General features: G+C 56.5%; 5 protein-coding genes across 7 annotated transcripts in view; 2 read left to right on the top strand and 3 right to left on the bottom strand.

Annotated features, from left to right (window-relative positions):
* Positions 1–1,674, bottom strand: part of VPS53 (VPS53 subunit of GARP complex) — a 69,849-nt gene extending 68,175 nt beyond the window's left edge. The window contains exon 1 of one of the 2 annotated variants that reach the window (XM_075113459.1): positions 1,534–1,674. In XM_075113459.1, the coding sequence (XP_074969560.1) occupies positions 1,534–1,617 (84 nt within the window). In that variant the 5' untranslated portion in view covers positions 1,618–1,674. The remainder of the gene's footprint in view (positions 1–1,533) is intronic. The other variant, XM_075113460.1, reaches the window with a different exon arrangement.
* Positions 1,675–1,731: 57 nt separating this feature from the next.
* TLCD3A (TLC domain containing 3A) lies at positions 1,732–6,883 on the top strand. Of its 2 annotated transcripts, XM_075113436.1 has the most exons (6): positions 1,766–2,040; positions 2,670–2,753; positions 4,805–5,018; positions 5,214–5,309; positions 5,787–5,900; positions 5,982–6,883. In XM_075113436.1, exons 1-6 carry the CDS (start codon positions 1,919–1,921, stop codon positions 6,054–6,056), a joined length of 705 nt encoding a protein of 234 aa, XP_074969537.1. In that variant the 5' UTR covers positions 1,766–1,918; the 3' UTR covers positions 6,057–6,883. The 2 variants fall into 2 exon arrangements, with proteins under 2 accessions (XP_074969538.1, XP_074969537.1); XM_075113437.1 differs by having other exon boundaries at positions 1,732–2,040; positions 5,787–6,883.
* A 1,482-nt stretch (positions 6,884–8,365) lies between these two features.
* On the bottom strand, positions 8,366–11,819 carry GEMIN4 (gem nuclear organelle associated protein 4). Its single transcript, XM_075113433.1, has 2 exons — positions 11,777–11,819; positions 8,366–11,674 (listed from the first exon to the last, which is right to left on the bottom strand). The coding sequence occupies exons 1-2, from the start codon at positions 11,784–11,786 to the stop codon at positions 8,472–8,474; spliced, it is 3,213 nt and encodes a 1,070-aa protein (XP_074969534.1). The 5' UTR covers positions 11,787–11,819; the 3' UTR covers positions 8,366–8,471.
* A 441-nt stretch (positions 11,820–12,260) lies between these two features.
* On the bottom strand, positions 12,261–17,858 carry GLOD4 (glyoxalase domain containing 4). The gene is made up of 9 exons (XM_075113435.1): positions 17,714–17,858; positions 17,400–17,449; positions 16,034–16,154; positions 15,085–15,229; positions 14,742–14,878; positions 14,326–14,412; positions 13,960–14,073; positions 13,786–13,872; positions 12,261–13,213 (listed from the first exon to the last, which is right to left on the bottom strand). Exons 1-9 carry the CDS (start codon positions 17,801–17,803, stop codon positions 13,148–13,150), a joined length of 897 nt encoding a protein of 298 aa, XP_074969536.1. The 5' UTR covers positions 17,804–17,858; the 3' UTR covers positions 12,261–13,147.
* MRM3 (mitochondrial rRNA methyltransferase 3) lies at positions 17,837–20,700 on the top strand. Its single transcript, XM_075113434.1, has 4 exons — positions 17,837–18,122; positions 19,024–19,268; positions 19,684–19,851; positions 20,058–20,700. Exons 1-4 carry the CDS (start codon positions 17,860–17,862, stop codon positions 20,603–20,605), a joined length of 1,224 nt encoding a protein of 407 aa, XP_074969535.1. The 5' UTR covers positions 17,837–17,859; the 3' UTR covers positions 20,606–20,700.
* The last annotated feature ends 1,557 nt before the right edge of the window (positions 20,701–22,257 follow it).

The following is a 22,257-nucleotide window of genomic DNA, read 5'->3' as shown; positions in this document are numbered from 1 at the left end:
CCCAGGTCTTTGTCACAACCCATTAAGGAGGAATAGCTACCCCACATCTGCTGGGGCACCAGCTGTGTGTGCTCCTTACCCCGCTTCAGGGGGAAGTCAGCTGAGCCAGTTCTGCTCATTTGAACCAGAACTGGCAGGTTTTGCCCCAAGCTGATGAAGGACCACTCATGGGAACAACAGGATCATTGGGTTGGTAAATGCCAGCGAGGAAGTGGCAGGAGGCAGCATCATCCCCAACACTTCCCCTTGCTCAGGACATACGCCTACAGCCTTGTTACCTGTTAAAATAACTCAGCCAGGGATATGGTGGACTCTCCATTGCTTGAAACCTCAAGTCAAGACTGTCTCCAAGAGACATGTTTTTACCTTGAAGACACATTTTGTGTGTGATGAAAATGTCATCAGGTAACTTTCTTTTGGTTGTACAACGTTAGAAATCACACCAGGCTTCTCTGGCTTTCAGACAAACAGGCTCTGTGAAGTGCAGAGAATTCTGCACAAGTTCCAGGTTTCCTTTAGAAGCTGGTATTTCATTTAGTAATTCTCAAGGTTTCAGCAAAAATTACTCAATGGTTTACTGGCAGGTGTGCCAACCCTGTGGAAAGATAGGGTATGTGGGGTGTCTCTTTCCTTGGAGCAATAATATTCCAAAGCTGGCACAGCACCCACAGAGAAACTGTGCTACCTTCCTCACCCTCTGGTGCTGGGCTCACTTGAGATGCTGTGCCAGCCACCACAGCTCTGCCCTAGTTCTTTGAGGAGAGCCACCAGAAACCATCCACAAGCCTCAACACTTGAGGAAGCATGAAAACTGATTTGCGTGAGCCTTTGAGAGGCCGCTCCTGTTGCTGACTACGGATTTCTACTGCAAGAAGGAGCTCTTCAGGCAGAGGGGTTGGCTGGAGTCGGCACAAGCTCAGGCTCTGATGAACACATGGTTTTACCCTGGTCTCTCACAGACTTTTGCCAGGCTCCAAGTGCCACAAAGGATTTCAGGGAACGCTGGAGGACTTGGGCTGGAATGTAATATAGATCACAAAAGTCAAGCCAAGGCATTTAGATTATCCCGACTTCGGGCGAGCCGCGGGCCGTTTGACTCCATTAAGACGCTTTATATGCCAAGTAACAAGAATTCAGCCAGAAGACCGAGAGCGGGCGGGCCCCGCCGCAGGACCCGCAGTGCCCCGCGATGGGGACGCGATCAGAATCACCGAAGCAGAGATGAGACGCTCAGCTGCGGCCCACGGCGGGCCCAGCCCCGGCACCGCGGGGGAAGGCGACACCCCCCCCAGCGCCAGCGCCACCCGGTGGCCCGGAGCCGCCCCGGCGCTCTCTGCCCCCGCCTCACAAGCACGGCCAGCCCGGGGCCCGGCGGCGGGAAGGCCCAGGGGTCGCTGAGGGTCACCGCGGCCCCTCACAGAGCGGGAGCGGGCCACGCCCGCACCCGGCCCCGCACCGGGGGGGGGGACCTCGCCCCGCTCCGGGGCCCGCCCGGCCCCCGCCCGGCCCCGCGGCGGAGCCGCCCCGGCGCACCTGCTCGATGGCGGCCTGCACGGCGGGCGCCAGCTCCAGCGCCGCCTCCAGCCCCGCCGCCAGCTCCGGCTCGTCCTCCTCCATGGCGGCCCCGCCGCTTCCGGGCCGCGCGGCACGCCGGGCCGCGCGAGGACACGCCCCGCCCCGGGGGCGGGGAAGGGCGGGGGCGGGGGGGCGTGGTGTCTCGGGTGGGCGGGGTTTACACCGGGCGGAGGCGGGGCCTGCCGCCCGGCGGAGCGGGGCGCGTCCCGGCGGCGGGACCCGTCCGAGCCGAGCCGAGCTTAGGCGAGCGGCGCTTAGCCGAGCCGCGCTAAGCGGACCCTCCCGCCGCCCGGCCTGCTGTTGGCAAGCGGCGGCGGGGGGCGGCGCGGCGGGTCTCGTCCCCATGTGGCGGACGCTGGCCCTCGCCTCCGCCTTCTTCCCGGGGCTTTTCGTCCTCTGCATCCGGTTGCTGCGCTGGGCCGACCCGGGATGGAGCCTCAAGGAGCGCATCCTCCTCAGCGGCAGGTACGGGCGGGATCGGCGGGAGGCGAACCGAACAGCGGCGGGATGCCACCGCCACCTGTACCCATCGCGGCGGGCTGCGACCGGGACCGGAGACCGGGGCGATCCGGGCGGGCCAAGAGCACCGAGCCCCGGCGGCTGGGAGCCTGCACCCGGAGGGGTGCCCCGACCCCCGGCCGTCCCGAGCGCAGACCCCGCGACGGGAGCAGGGGCGGGCGGCGGGCGCAGCCCCCCTAGGCGTGGGCAGCCCTACCCACCCACGACCCCCCCACGCTGCGGCAGGAACCCGCCGGCAGAGCGGGGATGCTCCGGTGCAGCTCTCCCTCTGCCCCCGGGGAACCGGGCAGGGTTACCGCTGATCTACGGGGGTGGAAGGGACCAGACCTGGAAACAACCCCCCACGCGTGTCCCCGGGTGGCAGCGCCTGGCACAGCCACCCTGGTCACGTCCCACGCCGCCTGGGCGCGGGGACCGAGCTCCTCCTCGCCACAACGAGGCTTTCAGGGTGTGCACGGAGTAGGCGTCTAAGTGCTCACAGCTGTCCTGGTGCAACCGTGCCGAGGCCTCCCTGGCTCCCCGGCCCTTCTGGGGTGACATTTGAGGGTGACCCGTTCCCTCTCTCTCCATTTCAGGTTGGTGTCAACGGTCCAAGCCACGATGGCAACGGTATCAGGGATCACAGTTGTCCTTAACTGCAAGGACGTGGTGTACGACAGGTAATCCTGCCCGAGAGCCGTGCTGTCCTGCGAGGAGCACGCGGAGGCTGTGCCCGGCCAGCTCGCAGCTGGAGTGTTTTATGCCAAAGTCCTGCACGTACAAAGGGGAGAGGAAAACCAGTTCCATGTTCCTCTTTCCTCGGCTTCGGGTGAAGGGTTGGGCAATGCGCTGGCCGTACGCCCTCCGAAAGGCACTGGCTTGTTCAGCCCGCTCAAACCTGGGGCCGCTCTGCCTGCACGGAGGGTCTCCTCCTGAGGATGGGCTGTAACATGGGCCCACAGACGAGCAGAAAATAAAAAACATCATCACTTCTAAAGGGGTAGGGAGCCCCCTTGCTGGAAGCTGAAATTCATGGTTGCTAACGAGTCAAGCAGACCTAGTGAGAACTGATTTTAGAGGTGCCAAATGGATGCTGAAGGAGTCCAGAAATGAGAAAATCAGTATGGAGTTTGCTCTGAAGGAAAATCACATCGCCTTGTCCTCAATAATCTGAGGCAAACTGCCCCAGAAGTAGCTCTCGCCAGGAGTGATAGCGCAGTCTGGGTCAGAAGGCTTAAAAGCAGAGCTATTATCCAGAATAGCAGAGAAAATTGTGGGAGGGAAGAATATAATTATGCTGAGCTGTCATTTGACCATCACACTGGATTTTAGGGAGGGCTGCCCTCGCAGTCATTGCAGACTTGACTTTAATACACAGATGTGAAATGCCCTACCTTGCTCTAGATGGTGAGATCTAGCCGAATTGCTCAGTCCTGCTTAACCCAGGCGGTCTAATGAGTTACCTTTTTGCTCTAAAATAAAATACCTTCAGTATAGATAGGTCAGACCCACGCAGACAGGAGGTGCTGCCGGCAGCCCTCCTTCTCCCCAGGGCTGTGTGCTCGCCCGGGTGCTCTCAACACCAGCAGCTCTGTGCAAACACTTTGTGGTCAGAGACCTAGATTTTCCTTTGAATCTGGAGGAAATACAGCCCAGTGCTCAGCAGGGGAGGTCTTGGAGAATGACAGCAAGACAGAGAGCCAGGAAGCATCACAAAGGTTGCCGTAAAATTTGCCAATTTATTTACACAGGCAGACAATCATCATTTTGCTGGCACTATAATTACTCCGCAAAGCCCTGAGCAAGTTTTGCAAACACAGTAGCCGGCCACTTCCCCTCCCTGCTTTACACCGCTTACATCTTTCTGTCTGAAATAGGAAGACATGCAACAAAATTCTTCTTGACATGGCAGGAGAGCAAAAGCAGATTTAGCTGGGCCCCAAGCTACATTACTTTAAGCAACAGTGTAGGGTGGGTTATGTTTTTTTTCATCACTGTGATTTCACTCAGGACTTTCTAAAGATCCCGGTCTCCCTGCAGAGCAGGGCTTGCTGCTGCCCGGATTGTGCAACCAGGATTCTGACATGCTTTGGGAACAGGCAGCTGCCTGCAGTTATTTCCCAACAGACAAACGTCTCATGGGGGTTTATTGCCTATATTAGATGTTTTGCACTTCTCTCTCCAAAGCCTAGGCCAGGCATCTGTAATTAACTCTGAGGTCTCTGGGTGCTTTCTGAAGGCTCCCCGGGTTAGGCAGCCAGCTGAAGCGGCGTGGCAGGCAGGAGGGATCCAGGCTCAAAAGTTTTTCCCCTACCAAGCGTCAGCTCTGGGCGTCCCAGGGCTTAGGGGAGAAGATCACCTGCTGCAAAGGTGTGGGATTAGTGCCGGATCCTGAGCGGTGCTGTGCCCCCGGCCCTCGCAGCAAACACCCAGCTGTAGGGCTAATCAAGATCCTCCCGTTAGTGCTGTGTTTGCGCTTGGCTGGGCCGAGCTCAGTGCCTGGCACAGCCAAGCGCTACATGGGGGCAGCGCCGAGGAGGTGTCCTCCACGCGTACCAGGTACCTTTTCTCTGCTTAGCCAAATCAAGTTAAATTTTGATGCCTCTCAGCTTACCATCGGCTTCAAAATCTGCTCCTTCCATTCCAGACCTAAAGACTCTCTTCCACCTTTCAGAGCACCGCGAGGTGCTCAGAGCCATTGCAATGTCTGTGTGTGCTGCTCCTCCCCTAGGCACTGGCTGGCCGTAGAGTACATCTGGGTCGTCGTTCCCTACATGACCTACGACATTTACGTCATGTACCTCTGCCACTGGCACAAGAGCCGGGACAGGGGAGTCGCGGAGAAGAAGCATTCGCTGGCCAGCGTGCAGAGCTTCCTCCTGCAGGAGCGGTTGATGGTGACCCACCACCTCTTCATCCTCGTCGTGCTCACCCCCGTCGCCCAGGTAAGGGCTGGGCACAGCTGCTATGAAACCCGGCCCGCGAGGAGCCCCACGCGGCTGCAAGGGCTTGCAATCGAGGCTGTGCCTGACAAAGCATCTCTGCCGGTCAGGAGCCCGTGACCCCCTGGAGAGGCTTGTCGTTAGCTGCCGGCCACCTCTCCAGGAGGGCCCCATGCTCACTGCTGGCTTTATTTGCAGCACTTCAGGGGAGAGCTGGGGGACTTCTTTGTGGGCTGCATCTTCATAGCAGAGCTGAGCACGCCTTTTGTATCGCTGGGCAAAATCCTCATGCAGGTAGGTGAGGGGAAGGGTGGGGCTCAGGTCTGGGAACCCCACAGCGGCTCGTACCCTTTCCCCACCCAGGCTGCCCTTCTCTATCAGCCCGTTCATGCAGCAGCTGGGCTGGGGGTCTCAGAGGGCAGCAGCCCCACAACTGTAACCACGAGCTCCCCCACAGTGCTACCCTCCTCCCCGCCTCCTATTAGGCTCCCATTCCTTTCCCTACTAAGCAGCATGCCCTGGGGCATCCCCAAACTGGGGGCTGTCCTGTGTCCGGGGGCTGCCCCCTCTTGTCTGTACCTCCCCCCTGCCCCAGCCCTCTGCCCCCCACACCTCCCTTCCTCCTCCAGCCCTTCCTACCCTCTTTTCCTGCTCCCCCTTCCACACCTGCTGGATGCTCGGCTCCACGCTCCCAGCACAGTCGAAGCCCGAGGAGCGACGAGGTGCTGCTCACCCAGCGCTCGCCCCACATTTGCCCTCTTCCTTCCCCAGCTGAAAATGCAGGACACGCTCCTGCACAAGGTGAATGGGATCCTCATCCTGGTGACCTTCTTCCTCTGCCGTATTCTCCTCTTCCCCTTCATGTACGCGGCCTACGCAAGGCAGGTGGGAATCCCTGTTTACATGGTGCCTTTCCGCATCCCCCTGCACTGCAACATAGCCAACGCCTCCCTCATCGCCCCCCAGCTCTACTGGTTCAGGCTCATCTGCCGCAAAGCCGCCCGACTCTACGGCAGCTCACCCGCTGACAAAACCAGCTAACGGCCGGCAGCGGCAGCCCAGCGCGGGGGCTGGAAAAGGGTCAGCCCCCCCCGGCTCTTCCACCTTCAGTGCCAGCGCTTCAGGGACCACCGCGGAAGCAGAGCGGCGGAAGCGGCGATACCACCGGGCTGCTTTAGCTGGAAGCAGCCTCACCGCCTCCACCGCCGTGTCAGGCAGCACCAGCCTGGGCTAGGAAGGCTTTCTTCCCACGCCGTTCCAGTGCCTTGTGTCCTCCCACCCGTGGGAGCCAGGGCAGGAGCCAGCGAGGAGGACATCTGCCCATAAGCATGACATTCCTTCTAGGATTCAACACCGCAGCACCGAACTAACAGTCACACGAGAGGAGTTTGTTACAGCCTGCCCTGCGTCTTTCGGAGCTGACACCAGCACAAAGCTTAGCGAGGCACGACGGAGCTTGCAGCCCAGAGGCGGCAGCGCAGGTGATGCTGGAGCGTGCCCAGCCCCACGCAGCGGCAGCGGGGACTGGGGGAGCTGCGTGCCAGACCTGCCGCAGCCCCAGCTCACTCCTCCAGCTCTGGTTTACAGCCTCCAGCTGAGAGCAGAGCCAGGTCCCGGGGCTGCAGCATGGTTCTGCACAGCCTGTCCCTGACCTTTTCCGACTTCGCCTCTACACTACAGCCGCGTTCAGCCTCTCACCTCCCACTGCTGCTGGGCTCAAACTCATCTAAGACTCCGCTTAACCCAAAGGTGCTTTTCACTACAGCTCTCTGGCGGCTGTGGCTGGCAGTGCCAGGGGAGGGTGGCTCCAGTGTCCCCAGCAGGCTGGAGGGGAGAGACGCTCACGCCAGGGTAGAGGAACAGTTTCGCTGTCTCAGAGGAATGGTGGCAGGGCAGAGCACCCACGGCTGGAGGGGACAGACTGCCCAGTCGCTGTCTCTGGGCACTATGCACGGCCCTTTGTTGGCAGGGGATGCAGCTTTCAACCCCCTCCCCTAACTGCAGTTGCTTTTATCTGCCCTGCACCCCGCGGTGGGTATCTGAAAGCCTGACTGGCACACGCTGCCCTGCTCTCCCTCCAGCCAACACCAGCAGCCCTGGCAGCACCCCGTGGGTACCAGTACAGCCTGAGCTCCAGCCGTCTGGTCCGTCCCTCCTGCGCCATCCCGCTCCCCCACAAGGCGAGATCCGCCACGGAGGGAACTGGGTCAGTGCAGGAGGAACCAGCAACCCCGGCGCAGGGCGCTGAGCCACGTCCTTCACCAGGTGAGCCCATTTCCACCTTCAGTCACAGCAAAATGGGCGCAGGCTTCCTGGCCCGCCCTGCACCGTGGGGTTCACAAGCCTTGTGGGTGCGTCCAAGTCAGACAGCAGCAGCTCAGGTCCTTCCCCACAGCCAGCACAAGCCCGGGCAGCCACCTCCTCCCTGCAGCCTCCTGTGCTTGCCTGGGGGTCCCCTGCTCCGGGGCAGGTACTGCACCAGCATGGCCCCAGCAGCCCCCCGCAGCCGCCCGTGCCTGGAGACCCGTGGCCACGCTGTGCCTTTCATTCTGTCTCAAAAAAAAAAAAAAATCCAAAACAAAAAAATGGCCGAGCTCTGGGAGACCTGGTTCTTTTGGGTGTCAGATCTTCTCCCAGCCACAGCTGTATTCAGGAAAGAGTAAAATAAAGGGCCTCTTCCAACACGCGGTCAGTTATTGCAGAAACACTACTGTTACATTAACCATCGAGACCAGCTGATGTTATAAACCGCTTGCAAGTTGTTACAGATGTTTGTATCTCACTGCTTTCATTGCAAATAATGTGTCTTATGTAAAGAAAAAAAGCCAATGAGGCATCTCAGTTTGCACTAACACTGCCCTATTTACTATCAGGAGACCAATAAAGATTTCTTTTCTGAGTCACACCACTGCATGTCTCTCCCACGTGCTGTTCATTTCTGGGTGGGGGGTGTTAACACATGGGGTTACTGCTGCACCCTCACCTCCGGGCAGGAGCAACGCACACATATTTCCAAAGGTTCCCGCCTATCCTGAACTCGCCCAACTCGCTTCCCAGCCTCCAGCAGCGCGTGGTGAACCCAGCAATCCGCCCAGGACTAGGAAAGGGCTGATGGCAGGGAGCCGGAGGGAAACAATTTCCCTGATGCCGGAGGCTCCTGGGCTCTCTGTATAAAACCAGATCGCCAGCAGGCAAGGCTGGAGCCACAGGACCAGCAGCTCAGCTTAGAACAGGTGGATCCACAGCTATTCCTGCTGGAGAATTAGACAGTGCTTGTTCCTACCCATCTTTACACGGCCCCTTCACTGCTTAGGCAGGTTGGAAGTAAACATAGCAAGGGGGAAATAAGCTCAAAAGAGAAAAATAGATAGGATTTATTACAGATCTAACAACTTTCCATGTAAGGGGTCCCCTGAGGCAGGGTCAGTGCTCTCTGCTGTCGCCTTCTCCAGCTTCTCAAGCTAGCTCCCCGGCCGAGTGGGCTCCCAGCTTGCTGAGCTTCTGCAGGAGGGTGCTGCGCAGCGCCTTGTCACTGACGTTGTCCGTGATGGACTCCAAGAAGTGCCTTTCGTTGGCTCTCCGCAGCGTGTTGCTGGGGGACGTATCGGCGCCGCTGAACATCTCGTACTGCGAGAGGATCTCCAGCGCCACCACCACCAGCAGCTCGCCGCACCCCTTGTCTGGTAGCATGGCGGCGACGTGCAGCAGGTGGCAAAACATCTGGATGCAGACGAAGCACACCTCCTGCGTGGGGGTCCTGTCCTCAGCGGGGTGCAAGGGGGGCCCCGCGGTGCTCTTGACGGAGCCCAGCAGGTCCGTCAGGCTGCTGCAGTACAGCTGGACCACGTGGAGCCAAGCCTCTGCCGGCAGCCAGGTGGAACAGCTGGAGCTGCAGAGGAGCTGGAAGGCCCGCAGGAAGAGCACGGAGAACTGGAGGTAGCAGGCGAATGGCCGGAGGTTGAGCAGGGGCATGTACTGCACGTACTCCAGCGTGTACGGCACGTGCAGGACTTGCCTCTGCAGCAGGTTTTCGACCACGTGCGTGAGCCTCTTCCATTCGCTGTGGCTGCACCAAGGGAGGACCTGAATGAGGGCCACCAGGAACCCTTTGCTGAAAAGATTCACCTCTTCAGGGTTGTCCACGTTGACCATGAGGAGCGTCAGCATGGTCTCCCTGAGCGCTGTGGACACGCAGCAGCACTCCATCCATGCCAGGAGCCCGCTGCCTGGTCCATAAGCTGGCAAAGGCCGGGACGTCCACTCATCCTCAGGAAGCGCGCAGATCTCAAACAGCGTCGCTGGGACCTCGTTCTTGAAGTGGTCTCCATAAAGCTTCTTCAGCCGGAGACCAATGGTCCAGTCCAGAGACGCCACCTTCCTGTGAAGCCAAGCCAGCGACTGGACCCACAGCTCAGGGGAGGGGGCGGTTTCTGGCCTTACCACCTCACAGAGCTGGCACAGGATGTTCAGTATCAGGTCTTTGGTTTCCAGCGAAGGGAAGAGCTGGTCCCTAGGCTGATGCCAGTACTTTGTGTAACCATCTAGAAGCTTGCAGAGGCTGAGGAGAAGCGGGAACGGGTGACAGGACTTGATCCAGTGCTCTTCTGAACAGGACTGTATCCCTAAAACTTTACTGAGGATCTGCAGGCTCAGCTCAATTTGAGCAGAGTCTGACTTCAAATAAGGAAGGACAAAGGCTTTGGTCACCTCAGCAGGTGACACAAGTGGGGCAGCTGAGCTTGGCTGCATGAGAAAGGCCAGGAACTCAAGGAACTGCTCCTCTTCCCTCACAGTGGAAAGCCTCCCCCATACTGCCTCCTCCAGACACCTCACCACCAGGCTGTGTGGCCTGCCTGGATCATCATGAGTCTCCAGGAAGCTCAGCGCTGGGAAGGAGCAGAGGATTTGCGCGAGGAACTGGTGTGCTCCGAGGTTGACTACAGCAAGATTACAAATCTGCTTCACTGTGGCGTCAGGGTACAGCAGCGTGAGCCTGGCCACAGAAGCCACACTCCTAGTCAGGCCTTCATCAGACACGCTCTTCGTGATCTGGTTGAAAGTCACATTCAGATCCTCCTGGAACCCCTCCATGACAACCTGCAAATTCAGGGACAGACCTGGTCCACCCCAGGATGCCAGGACACCCGAGATCACTTTATTTTTGTCAGTTAATGAAAGCTCAGTGTAACACTCCACAATGGCTTTGGTCACTTGCACCTGCAGTTCTCGGGCCTCCTTGTCTTGGCGGAACATGGCAAAGTTCACCAGCGTCTCCAGCAAATTCAAAACTAGCTCTGGCTTCTGGAAGAGAACTTTGTTTTTCACCAGGCAGTCAACCCAGTCCTTCGAAAAGGCCCAGGTCTTGTTAGATGCAAAAATGGAGCACATCTCCACGTGCCGGTCCAGCTTTTGCTCAATGATTGTCATGGCAACTGAAGACACGAGGCTGGTGTCCAAATCCTTGCTCTTCAGGCTGGCGCAGATCTCCTTGAGGAAGTCCTTGGTGACCTGTGTCAGTTCTAACACTACATGTGTCTCATCCTCACCCAGGTCTCTAGCCTCTGGGAAGCAAACCAGGTTCTTCGCAAAGGTGGTGAGAGCGTCCAGGAGCCGGTAGCTCTCATAGCAGAGCTCCTCAGAGCTGTTCAGGGTGCCCTGCAGCTCCTCTCCCCAAGCATGCAACAAGCTGCAGAGAAAGCCCAAGCCAATAAAGAGCTCCTCATGAGAGAGCTTGGCCACAGACAGGAGGCTCACACTTCTCTCTGCTTCCTTCACCTTCTCGTCCAGCCCCCTGCAGTGGAACTGGCTTTCGGTGTCGCTGGCCCAGAGGCTGACCACAGAGCTGACCTTGTGCAGGTACTCTGCGACAGGGAGGGGGCTGCTCTTTGGCTCTAGCTCAGTGAACACGGACAGCAGCTCCACCAGGTTGGCCAGGGCGTAGCACCTCATGCGGGGCAGGGCGATGCTCCTGTAGGTTTGCTTTAACCCTTCTATCAGGACCATGAGAAGGCTGGTGGCAGCAGGGGGGTCATTCAGAGAGCTGGGATCACCCTTGAACCTCTTTGGGGGCTGGAGACCATCGTCCAGAGAGGACTCGCACCCGTGCTGACGTACAAGAGTGCCGAACATAGAGACTGTTGTGTCTTCCTGTCCCTCCTTGTGTTTCATCACCTCCCACCACACGTCCAAGAAGAACCTGATGTCCGACGGCGACGTCTCGCTGGCGACGTACTCCACCAACCGCTCCAGCTCGCTCCGGCGCATGTCCCGGGGCAGCGCCAGCAGCAGCTGCACGAAGAGACAGGGCGCACCGAGGGCCTTGACCAGCTCGAAGAGGACGGTGCGGTTAAGGTCAGGGATCATCCTGCCCACGGAGAAGAAGCCGTCCTCCTTCCACCCGTCGTCCAGCGACGCGGCTGGCGTGTCCTGCAGCAGGACTTTAGCCCAGACCATGGCTACAGCCTCTTTCTTCCAGAGGCCGTGCTGCAGCGGTGATGGGCAGCGGGCCCCGATCTCCCCCAGGGCGTCGGTGACGGGGGGTCCCACGCGTGGCCAGTCGGCTTTGCGCAGCTCCCGCAGCGGCCGCGGGTGGCTCCGCCGGGCGGCCAGCAGGAACCCGCCGTGCAAGATGGCCGTCTCCTCGCACACCCCCCACGGCCCTGCGTGGAGACACCGTTACCTCGGCCCGGCCACGACCCCCGCACCCACCCCACACCCCCACCCCCCCCGCGCCACCACGACCCCCCCGCTCCCGCACCCACCGGCCTCCATCGCGGCGGCGGCGTCACTGGACGCGCCCTGACGTCACGCGGGGACCCCTCCCCGCGCCGCCCGCAGCGCCCCCTGGCGGCCCGGAGGTGTCGCCCCCTCCCCGACCCTTCCCGGGATTAATTTCCGCGCACGAAGGGCGGCAAGAACCCGGTCAAGAGGGGGAGGCCCCCGCGGTGCGGCACCGCTCCTGTTCACGTACGGGCGCCGCCGGTGTCAGGGCGCAGCTTACGCGGGAGGTTTTTAACGCGATCGATACATGATTGAAAACCGTCGTCGAATCAAAAAAACAGCCCAAGCGACAAAATCACAGCGAGGAAGTTTTTTTCCTGTTTGAACTCGGCACAGTCACTACAAGCACCGACGTGCCTCGGCGACTGCTGACGCCGCTGATTTTGCCTGTTTTGCTCTGTGAAACTTGTTTAAGGTTTTCATCAAGGCAGATGACAAACCAGGCAGCGTGCCCGACGCGGACAATGCTGGTAATTGCTCCCTTTATTCCCAGCCCTTATTCCACTAGCAAAAGCAGAGTGACTTCATTCCAACAGAATAAACCCCAAACTGTTACTTCCAAAGGCGATTTCTCATCAAAAGCTAATTGCAAATCCATGATATACTTGAAATCAAGTCGCCTCCCGGCACCCCAGCAGAGCGCAGCGCTGCTACGCGCCCCGAAGCACGGCCCCGGCTCCCGCCTGGAATGTGGGAGGCTCAATACTGTGACCCCAGTGAGAAACGCACCACAGGCTTCTCCAGTGAACGTTTCACCTCAAAAGCTGGGGAAACATCTTGGAATGAAAACAGGATTTGTTCCAGACGAGAATACTCACATGCTCTAGCAAGACAATTCCTCTGTTCCCAATATACGGTCATGCGCTACGACAGCTGAACTGCCCGAGTTCCCCGTACGCAGCCCTCCCCTTCAGCCCAACACTTTGCCACAGAAGCAGGGTACCTGCGATGCGATACAGCCTCAGCTACCTCTTCTCTAAGCTGCAAATCCAGGCCAGCCAAAGCCAGTTAGTTAGAGAACTGGATATTCTAACGAAATCTAGCAGCTTCAAGTATAACAACAACAACAGAGAAGTGAGTTTTTCCTCTTGGCTGATGGCCCCTGTTTCTGAAGCCACAGGCTCAGTCTGCTCCTTACCACACAACCTAATTTTTTTTGAGGAAGAACATGCTATTTGCTTGAAAGGAGGGAGTAGCAGTAACAGACACAAGCTTAAATCAAACAAGTCGACCAGCATGGGACATTGCTGCGCCCTCTTACTAGAAGGGGTAATGCAACACGTGACACAGAATTGGCATTTCGCTCAGATGAAAACGGAGGCACGAAGAAGCAGCCCAGTCCTTTTCTCCAGCTAAGCAGCAGCCTTCTTCATTTTTTGTGCAGCAAACCATTTGTCACTGTTGTCCGCCGCCATGGCCTGCACAAAGAAAAGCATTAAGATGTTCACAACAGCAGCCGAGTCGCCAGGCGCCCGGCTGCCCGCGCTCGCCAGCCTCTCCCACAAATCCGGATCGATCACAGGGACACTTTAGTTTGGAAGAAAGCTATTCTGATGGACAAACTATTTTACGTACTAGTAATGAAAACAGACACTGAAAACCAATGTTCTCTCCTGCAGCAAATAAATAGGTGATCTGGTAATACAAGAGGAAAACAGGCTAGTTTAAGCGCAGCCTTCCCACACAGCTCACGCTCCACACCAGGGCCCCTCTCCCTGGGCGGACGGCCAGCTGCGCTGACATTCCCGCAGCTCAAAAATCATTTTCTGTAGTAACTTACACCAAAGCGTTGTTGACGTGTCCAGCGACACACACCACCGCCTGGCTGCCCCGAGAGTGAGGCTGGAAAACTCTAGCCAGGACACCACGTGAACTTCAAAAATAGATTTGTTTTCCTTAGCGAGACTGTACAATTTGCTTCTCAGAAAAACTCCACGTGGAACGAAAATTGGATCAGGTAGAAAACGCATGTGCAGACAGCATTACTTACATCGTCTAACAACTTGCCACCATTAGGGTCCACCTTGGACAGATCTCTAAATGCTTCATCTCCCACAAAACAGATTTCATGGCCATCCTAAACCAAGTTTAAGAGCAGGTTTGTTAGATCAATGGCGGGGAGAAATTTAAATCAAACTTAATCGCTATTTCCAATATTACTCACAGGATCAGCCAAAATAATCACTTGCACTGTGGCTTTGCCGGGCGTGTCCAAGCTCACCAGAGGTGTTAAAATTTTCTGATTCTCCTTTTTCATCAGCGCTTCAATGTTTGGCAACTTAAACAGAAAACAAACAACATTTTAAAAAGTCAACGCTAGTCAGATGAAGATCAGGTGCATTCAGGTTGTTCTCATTTACAGCTCCCCATCACCCACATCTCCCCTACACTCCCACTGCGAGAAACATGAAGTATCTGCTCAGTATTATTTTGTTTGCATCTGAGATGTTTTGCTAACGCTAGAAATGGGCACTGACTCCCACTAGTCGGCTCTGGGCCATGAAAGGCGTAAGGGAAACGTGATCCTTACCTCGTCCTTTGCACAGGAGAAGGCAATCCGCCCAAACGCTGTCCCGTGATCCACCGCTCCTCCAACCGTCTTCAACTCCAACTTGCACTGAAAGAGGGAAGAAAGCCTGACTTGCACGGACGCTGCTTTCAGTGCCACATTCGGTCCAGCTTTTCACCGACGCGGATGATTTCAAAACCGCCCATATACGTATTTCCCAACAAGCCAGAATTACCAGAGCAAACCACAGCTTTTTTAAAAAACATAGTTAAGTGTACGCAAGCTTTAATTTAAACACATAGAATTAAGTGCACACTTGCTTTAATTAAGAGCTTTATTTTCCCCCCCTTTAGGATTTTGTTCTCATGAAATGAGAGGTTTCTATGACAAGATGCAACTTTTAAAGATCAGAACTGGAAAGTTTTCTAAGAACTAACCTGGTTATCCGCATAGCCTAGCAAAGCCCTTTGTTTTTCCTCATCCTTCTCATATATTTTCATCCCAAGTAAATCAGACCAGTAGTTAACAGACTTCTGCAGATCAGAGACACCCAAGGTTACCTTCAGCACAGGATCTACAAAATAGCAATAATTTGAAATTTGTTACAAGTATATTGTAGTTTTAAACTCAGTTATACATTCTTGAGAAGGAAACTAACAAAGAAACAACAAAAACATGCTCTGTTTCACAAAATGCCAGAGACAAATATACAGCCCATTCTAATACCCCACTTGTAAATCCCTTTCCAACACCAGTAAGAGCAAAGTGTTTAAGTTTCACCTTGCTTGAGCTGTTCCTTGTCTTCCAAGTAGAACTTGTATCCCCCTGGGGCTTCAGCTTCAAAAATACCAGTCGTGACTTCTTTGAGGGGCCACCCCATCTTCTTAGCGTTGCTCACAGCCTGGCTGGACACAAGCGTTATGCCCTAGCGAGAACAGAAGAGACACACACAAAAGGCACAGGGTGGATGGTGCGGAAGTCCTGCCTTCCCATCGTCTGCCTCTACAAATGACCAGAAACAAACAAGACTGCTTTTTGTAACAGATGGACCATATGATCTCCTGAGTACCGGGTATCTTGCCCCTGTAAAATAAGCTTAGTCTTACTGCGCATCCCACGTATATTTGGGATGCGTTAATCTACCTTTCTTTCACATCAAAGGGGAATGAAAAGCAAACGGAATTTTAAAACTCTGATTCAACGCCTTGTACGGAAAAGGAAAACCGAGTTCCTAACTGTCCCACCAGGTTAGGCAGACACCTGCTCTCTGACATCCCGCACACTGGAGGAAGAACATCAGCTCAGGGGAAACAACGAGTGAACACATTACATATATTCATAGAATAAATGTGAAAACTTCATTGGCTGTCAGCTAGTAAATAACAAAGAAATAAATATTAATAAACAAAAGAGTGTTTTCCTACAGCAGGATCCTTCTTAGCTAAGCTTTAGGTCTGCCAGCAGATACCAGCTGTCCTACACACCCAGCTGCTGAGCTGGAAGGTGCTCAAGGAAGCATTTCCTGGACCATAAATGAGCACAAAGCTGCTCTAGTTTCTGCTCTTCCAACATGGGAGACAACTACAAAAGCAAGAATAAAAATTGTTTAAGGAACCAAACAGCATAAAAAAGCAACTGGTGCAACCTATATGCCGAACAAACTCCTAGTCATAAAAATGAAAAAGCTTATCTTACGAGGAAAGGTTTTTCTGCTAAGTGTGGTACTCACCAGAAAGTCATTGCCCAGGCGATATTCTCCAATACCGTAATTGTAAGTTAATTCTGCAACAAAGTGGTTGTCTTCTGGCCCATAGCCCACCATCGTTTTGCTCCATTTTCCATCATAAGGGCTGGAACATCCATATTTAATTATCATCAGTATTAGAAATAAACATCGAGCATCGCAAGTATCAGCATTTCAAGGAAGAACTGCATTTCCAGAGTAAACAAACGGCACAGGTGTTCCAGTAACCTCCCACCAACTAGGAGCTGATACCTGTGAAGGATTCTCATTGCAGCTCAGCACGCAGCGGACAGGCATCCCCCGGCCAACACTTCTGACCTTGGGATGTCACTCATGACCAGGTGACAAAAGCAATTCTACCTCCTTCTTAACAGCTCATATTTTAAGAGCACAAGCTGCTCGTTAGCTAAAATAATATGAGCACTTCTTTATTGCTGAGCAGGAAACGTTAGTAGTTATGCAACAGATTGTAAGATTTATTTCAGAAATCTTGGCTAGAGCCCCCAGCACAGGAAGGACATGGACCTGTTGGAGCAGGTCCAGAGGAGGGCACAAAAACGCTCCGAGGGCTGGAGCCCCTCTGCTACAAGGACAGGCTGAGAGAGTTGGGGTTGTGCAGCCTGGAGAAGAGAAGGCTGCGGGGAGACCTTATTGTGGCCTTCCAGTGCTTGAAGGGGGACTCTAGGAAAGATGGGGGCAACCTCTTTAGCAAGGCCTGTTGTGACAGGATGAGGGGTGATGGTTTTAAACTAAAGGAGGATGGATTTAGACTGGATGTAAGGAAGAAGTTTTTTTTTACACTGAGGGTGGTGAAACCCCGGCCCAGGTTGCCCAGAGAGGTGGTTGATGCCCCATCCCTGGAAACATCCAAGGTCAGGCTGGACGGGGCTCTGAGCAACCTGGTCCAGCTGAAGATGTCCCTGCTCACTGCGGGGAGGCTGGGCTGGATGGGCTCCAAAGGTCCCTTCCAGCCCAAACCATTCTGTGATTCCTTCATTCATGAAGAAAGACAAAAGCCTTTGGGGCTACCAGGAGGGACTTTTAACTCCAGACCCTAGATAGCCGCATGCCTGTTAAAAAAAAAAAAACCCCAATGTAATTGAATGCAATTCCAGGAAAGTTTAGAAATAGTCTGATAAAGTTCAGCATCAGCCTGTAGGTGCAATACAGCAACACTTGAGTTTCAGTGTAAACACCATGTCTACGCAACGAGGGGAACTGTTGGCTCCACGGGAAACGCTTAAAAACACCCACGAAACGACGAACCCAGGCGCCGGTTTTGGCCGTAAACCACCACCACACGGCCGCGACCGGAGGCGTTTCATGGGGGAGGCGGGACCGGGGCACTCACCCGTTGCAGCTGGCTTTGCAGCCCTCCTCGAACTCCTCGTGCCTCAGAACCTTAGGAACGAGGCGAGAGAGAGCGGTCAGCTGGGGCAAGGCGCCTCCCCGCTCCCCTCAGGGGCTCCCCGCCGCCCCCAGCGCGGGGCGGGGGGGGGGGGGGGGGCGAGGGCCGGAGCGGGCGCCGGGGGAGCGGAGAAGCGGTCCCCGTCCTGCCCCGCAGCGCCGGGCCGGGGGAGCCCCGGGGCCTCCGCCGCTGAGGTGGGCGACTGCGGCGACAACCCCCCGCCCCGCCGTTCCCGCCCCGCGTCCCCTCCCGCTCACGCTCATGCCCAGCAGCTCGCGGTAGAAGCGCGCGCTCCGGGCCCGGTCGCCCACTTTGAAGACGAAGTGCAGCGCGCGCCGAGCCCCCATGGCGTTCCGGAGACGTCACCGCGGCGCGGCCGTCGCGTCGGAAGTGACGGTGGAAGATGGCGGCGCTAAGGAGGCCGGCGGCGGGCTTGGCCCGCTCCCTGCTGCGGCCCGGCGGGCCCGGGGAGGCGGCGGCGGGGCGGCGCGGGGTGCGGGCGCTGCGGCGGAGCCCCGTGCGGGTCCTGCCGCCGCAGGCGGAGCGGAGCTCCCCCGCCCCGCCGCCGCCTCCCTCCCCGCCGTCGCCGCCGCCCGCGGTGGAGCGGAGCTCGGCCGGGCCGGGGCTGTGGTACGAGAAGGCGGCGCCCGGTGACCGGAGGCTGGGGTGAGGCATCGCCGGTGCGGGGATGGGGGAGCGGGGCCCCATCGCCGCCGCGGGGCGGGCGGGCCCGGCCGAGCTCGGGCCCCGCTCTGGGGGGGGCCCGCTCTGGGCCCCCTGTGGAACAAATAAATCGGGAATAAAACTCCTTAACACCAATGCAGTATTATGAAGCAGGAGTTCTTTACCCGGGGGACCGTTCCTCCTAGGGTGCGTGCTGCAAGTCGCTATAGACAAAGCCTCTATTGCTCAGTTTCATATATATATGCATTAAAGTTCCCAGAATGGTTATACATATTCATTCTGTTTCCCGGAACGACTTCTAATGCTCGCATCTTAATTACCCGTGCACTTTTAAGTCCCCTAGGAGCTCCGGAAGAGGTATTGGGTGGTCTCTGATGGTCCCTAGCGGTTTGTTGAAGGGGTGTTTTTTATGTCCTTTCCATGAACCTGAATCCTCTTGCACACGTGGTTGTGAGCCAAACCATTGAGCAATCTTGTCACAGCGCATTGCAAGATGCGTTGGTTTCAACTGGTGCTCTGACTCTTACTTAGGTGCAGATGTCTTTAGTTCCCTCTATCTTGGTCTCAGCTGGCACCTGCCACTGGGTTGTTTGCACCCTTCCGGGATGTCCCCATCACACTTGCGAAAATTATGTCCTTGAGTGCATTCTTGCCTGAGGCCCCTGGCAACAGAACCACCCTGGAGCTGCCCCATAACGCATCTGCAGAATTTGAGGCAAATTCTGACACTTGAGGGGTCTGGATAGAGGCTGACGCTGCCGTGCCAGCTCGATCCGGTCTAAAGATACCTGGGGGGCTTCTGAGTGAAGCTCTCGGTGGCTGGCAGAGGTCAGGCTGGACGTGTCAGTGTCACGGCCGTTTTCTCTGATTAATTTATCCGCAGAAAAGTGGTGACTATTGCCAAGTCAAAAAAGTTTCGGGATCACCACGGGAAGGTTCTTCTGGAAGGTCGCAGGCTGATCAAGGACGCCCTGGAGGCAGGAGCTGTGCCGCAAACTCTCTTCTTCAGCACTGTGGGGCACCTGAAGGAGCTGCCCGAGGCAGAGTTAAAAAGAGCCAACTTAGTTAAGGTGAAATTTGAAGACATTAAGACCTGGTCTGACCTCGTAACTCCTCAGGGGGTTATAGGTAAGTTGCCTTAGAAACAGTCACAACACTGCTCAAAGGGAAACCTATTTCACACTTAATAAGTGGATAATGACTGTCTCTTCATAACCTTCCCCTAGACATTCTGGCAGGGTGTCAAGGGTGGCACAATTTGAGAATTCCCTTTTATCTGGCCTGCTGTGGTAACTGTGAAAGCGGCTCCTAGAGTACACTGAAGGTGATAATGCTCATTTTTAATAGCACCTTGCTCCAGCTCTGCTGGAAAACAGTTCTCCTTGTCAAGTGACAAACTGTTCTCAAACGTCTCTTAATTTTCTTAGCTTTTCCTAAGGTTTCCTCCAGCACCTCTTTAGTGAAGTTTGGGCCAACTAAATGAGAGACAGCCCTCTCCTTGGGCTGTGTTAGTCAGAAGCCTGTCAGCATTTTGTCTCCTCAGGGATCTTTTCCAAGCCCAACCATGCCAAGATGTCTTACCCTGCGGCTCAGCTAACGAGCTCCTTGCCACTGCTCCTCATCTGCGACAATATCCGAGATCCGGGAAACCTGGGGACTATTCTGAGATCTGCGGCAGGAGCAGGCTGTGAGAAAGTGCTGCTCACCAAAGGTAAGAGCTTTTCCCTGGGGAAAAAAAAGTTTAATTTGAGTAATTTTGGTGTAAGGCAGGGAATAAGAGGTACTTGAAGATGTTGTTCCCAAGAGTTTGCAAGCAGTGCCTGGCCCAGACATGATTTGCTGTGGGAAGCAGCGGCTGCCGACTCCATCTTTGTGGGTGCTGCTGCAGTGTCGGCATTTCCCTCCCTTCCCTCTCAGGCTGCGTGGATCTGTGGGAGCCAAAGGTGCTCCGTGCAGGCATGGGCGCTCACTTCCGTCTACCCATCGTCGCCAACCTGGACTGGGAATCTGTTCCCAGCAACCTTCCTGCCAGCGTCCAGGTCTGCGTGGCCGACAACAACAACCCAGGCGCTCAGGCTGAGACTGCGTCTGTGCCGAGAGGAGCTGCTCCTGACAACCCGAAGGCTCCTGTGAAATCCAAACCCAAGGTTGCTGCAGAGCACGAGGATGAGGAGGGAGCGGCGAGTGTCTGCATCCCAGAGCTGGCCGTGCAGTATTACTACGAGAACTGGACACAGACTCCAGTGGCAGTGGTGATCGGCGGGGAGACCCATGGTGTGAGTCCAGACGCGCTTCACCTTGCAGCCAGCACAGGGGGGAAGAGACTGGTCATTCCCGTGGTGCCAGGCGTGGACAGCTTGAACTCCGCTATGGCTGCTGGCATTGTGCTGTTTGAGGGGAAGAGACAGTTGCTGCAGAGGCACAAGCAGGAAGACGAAAGGCAGAAGTTCCCTGTAGTCGGCTGAACTACTGAGGTTTGGGTGCTGAAGAAGCATCTTTTCCCTTTGCCATGCTGTAGAGTTAATAAAATTGCAGCTCAGGCTGTTTGGTTTGCAGTAAATGGGTATTAAACGGCTCTGGCAGTGTTGGAGCTGTGCCTGGATGAGTGCATGACTCCTGGGTGAGTCCGTGGGTGCTCCGGCCACACGGTGATGCTAGTGAGACGGGAAAGGCCGGCGGGTGGGGGCCCTCACCTTGTGAGCTCCCAGCTCCCTGCTGCCCGGCCCTTCTCACTCCCTCCTGTCGGCATCCCGGGGCAGGGCCCCTCCGGCAGATGCGGGAAGGCCTCAGATCCCTCCCTGCGGGGTCAGGGCACAGCAGCCATGGCAATGTTTGTGCTGGCCCGGCCAGGATGCTGCTGACAATGCGTATCCTTCCCCTCGCAGCCCCGGGTTGTACAGCCTGGCTGCTGCTAGTGGTTTTGGGGTCAGAAAGGCCAAATAGCAGCCACCTGAATGGGTCCTGCCTCTACTTATCCAAACCCCGTGCTCTAAACAAGCGTTGAGAGCAGCACACCAGCCCTGCCGTGGGCGCCTGCCGCACGCCAGGCTGGCCCTGGGGCTGGCTGTGGTGTGGGGTGTCCGAGCTGCAGCACTCGCGACTGTGCCACTGCCAGGAGGTGGCGGTGTCTGTCCCCACGCAGCCGTCTGGGCGCCTCTCACCCCGGCAACCGGGCCTTGGTGTGGATTAACTATGGATGATGGAGGGGAAGGGTGGGAAAGGAGCTGTGGGTGCTTCTGCCCACTGTGGCCGTCCCTCGGAGGGTAGTGGGTGCTGGGGCCCAGGGAAGGAGACCCTGGGGCCACTCCATGCCTCCCCAAGGGCAACAAGCCGGCTCGCAGCAACCCACCACCACAGAGCTGGGATGTGCCCCGCAGCCCTGCTCACGCTGGAGGCTCCTGCCCAAGCCGCGCAATGCTCTCCGCATCGCTGGCAGCCACGCATTGACGGACCGCTCCTGCGACAGCGCTGGCTGCCACCCGCCTGCTGCACATTTAAATATGCCCCCTCTACCCTGGCTGCGAGTTGCACAACCAGCTACTTACCACCAGCCCACTCTGTGGGCTCTGGTTTCCCCGTACCACATTGAAATAGTTTATCTTGTCTGCTCAAGAAATACCCAGAGCGAGATTCAGCCTCTTCGATGCCTCAGCCCCTGTATCCGAGCGGTGTGCCGCGCTGCACATGCGGTGTGCTGTCAGACAGCGGTGTTACCTTGAGCCTGAAACTGCTCCAGCTGAGCAATTCCAGCTCCAGAGCCCAGTTCCAGCTCTGGTCTCATCAAATTGACCCCAAATGACTCAATTCTCAGGCAGGAAAAATTGCTGCTTTGCTCCAGTTCCTACCAAGCAGCGACCAGGGTGGCTGTGGCAGTGCTGAGCTCCCTGCCTCGCTAGGAGCCCAAACGACAGCGTCTGTAGGGGAATACAGGTTCTCCCTCGCTAAAATAATCAGCCGCTGCTGCAAGACCAAATGCTACAAGACCCCACGGTCTTTCAAACCACAAAACCACTGCGACTGCCCTCAAACCAGCAGGCACCCACTGAGCAGAGGCAGCGTGGGTGCTGGGTGGCAGCAGGGGCTGGAGGCAATGCTGCTGCTCAGCCGCCTCCATGCA

This window comes from Phalacrocorax aristotelis, chromosome 18, assembly GCF_949628215.1.
Source record: "Phalacrocorax aristotelis chromosome 18, bGulAri2.1, whole genome shotgun sequence".
Classification (NCBI taxonomy): domain Eukaryota; kingdom Metazoa; phylum Chordata; class Aves; order Suliformes; family Phalacrocoracidae; genus Phalacrocorax; species Phalacrocorax aristotelis.
Note: the sequence above shows the minus strand (reverse complement) of the source record. Positions and strands in the feature narration are given on the sequence as shown.

What these genes read in the sequence shown, in the direction of transcription:
- TLCD3A (XM_075113437.1), top strand. Translation starts at nt 1,919, where the DNA reads ATGTGGCGGACGCTGGCCCTCGCCTCCGCCTTCTTCCCGGGGCTTTTC. An exon ending in TGCTCACCCCCGTCGCCCAG is followed by an intron (nt 5,019 to 5,213) that starts GTAAGGGCTGGG and finishes CTTTATTTGCAG; the next exon opens with CACTTCAGGGGAGAGCTGGG. An exon ending in TGGGCAAAATCCTCATGCAG is followed by an intron (nt 5,310 to 5,786) that starts GTAGGTGAGGGG and finishes TTCCTTCCCCAG; the next exon opens with CTGAAAATGCAGGACACGCT.
- GLOD4 (XM_075113435.1), bottom strand. Translation starts at nt 17,803, where the DNA reads ATGGGGGCTCGGCGCGCGCTGCACTTCGTCTTCAAAGTGGGCGACCGG. An exon ending in TGCAAAGCCAGCTGCAACGG is followed by an intron (nt 16,155 to 17,399) that starts GTGAGTGCCCCG and finishes TGGATGTTCCAG; the next exon opens with CCCTTATGATGGAAAATGGA. An exon ending in TCTCCTGTGCAAAGGACGAG is followed by an intron (nt 14,074 to 14,325) that starts GTAAGGATCACG and finishes TTTCTGTTTAAG; the next exon opens with TTGCCAAACATTGAAGCGCT.
- MRM3 (XM_075113434.1), top strand. Translation starts at nt 17,860, where the DNA reads ATGGCGGCGCTAAGGAGGCCGGCGGCGGGCTTGGCCCGCTCCCTGCTG. An exon ending in CCCGGTGACCGGAGGCTGGG is followed by an intron (nt 18,123 to 19,023) that starts GTGAGGCATCGC and finishes ATTTATCCGCAG; the next exon opens with AAAAGTGGTGACTATTGCCA. An exon ending in AACTCCTCAGGGGGTTATAG is followed by an intron (nt 19,269 to 19,683) that starts GTAAGTTGCCTT and finishes TTGTCTCCTCAG; the next exon opens with GGATCTTTTCCAAGCCCAAC.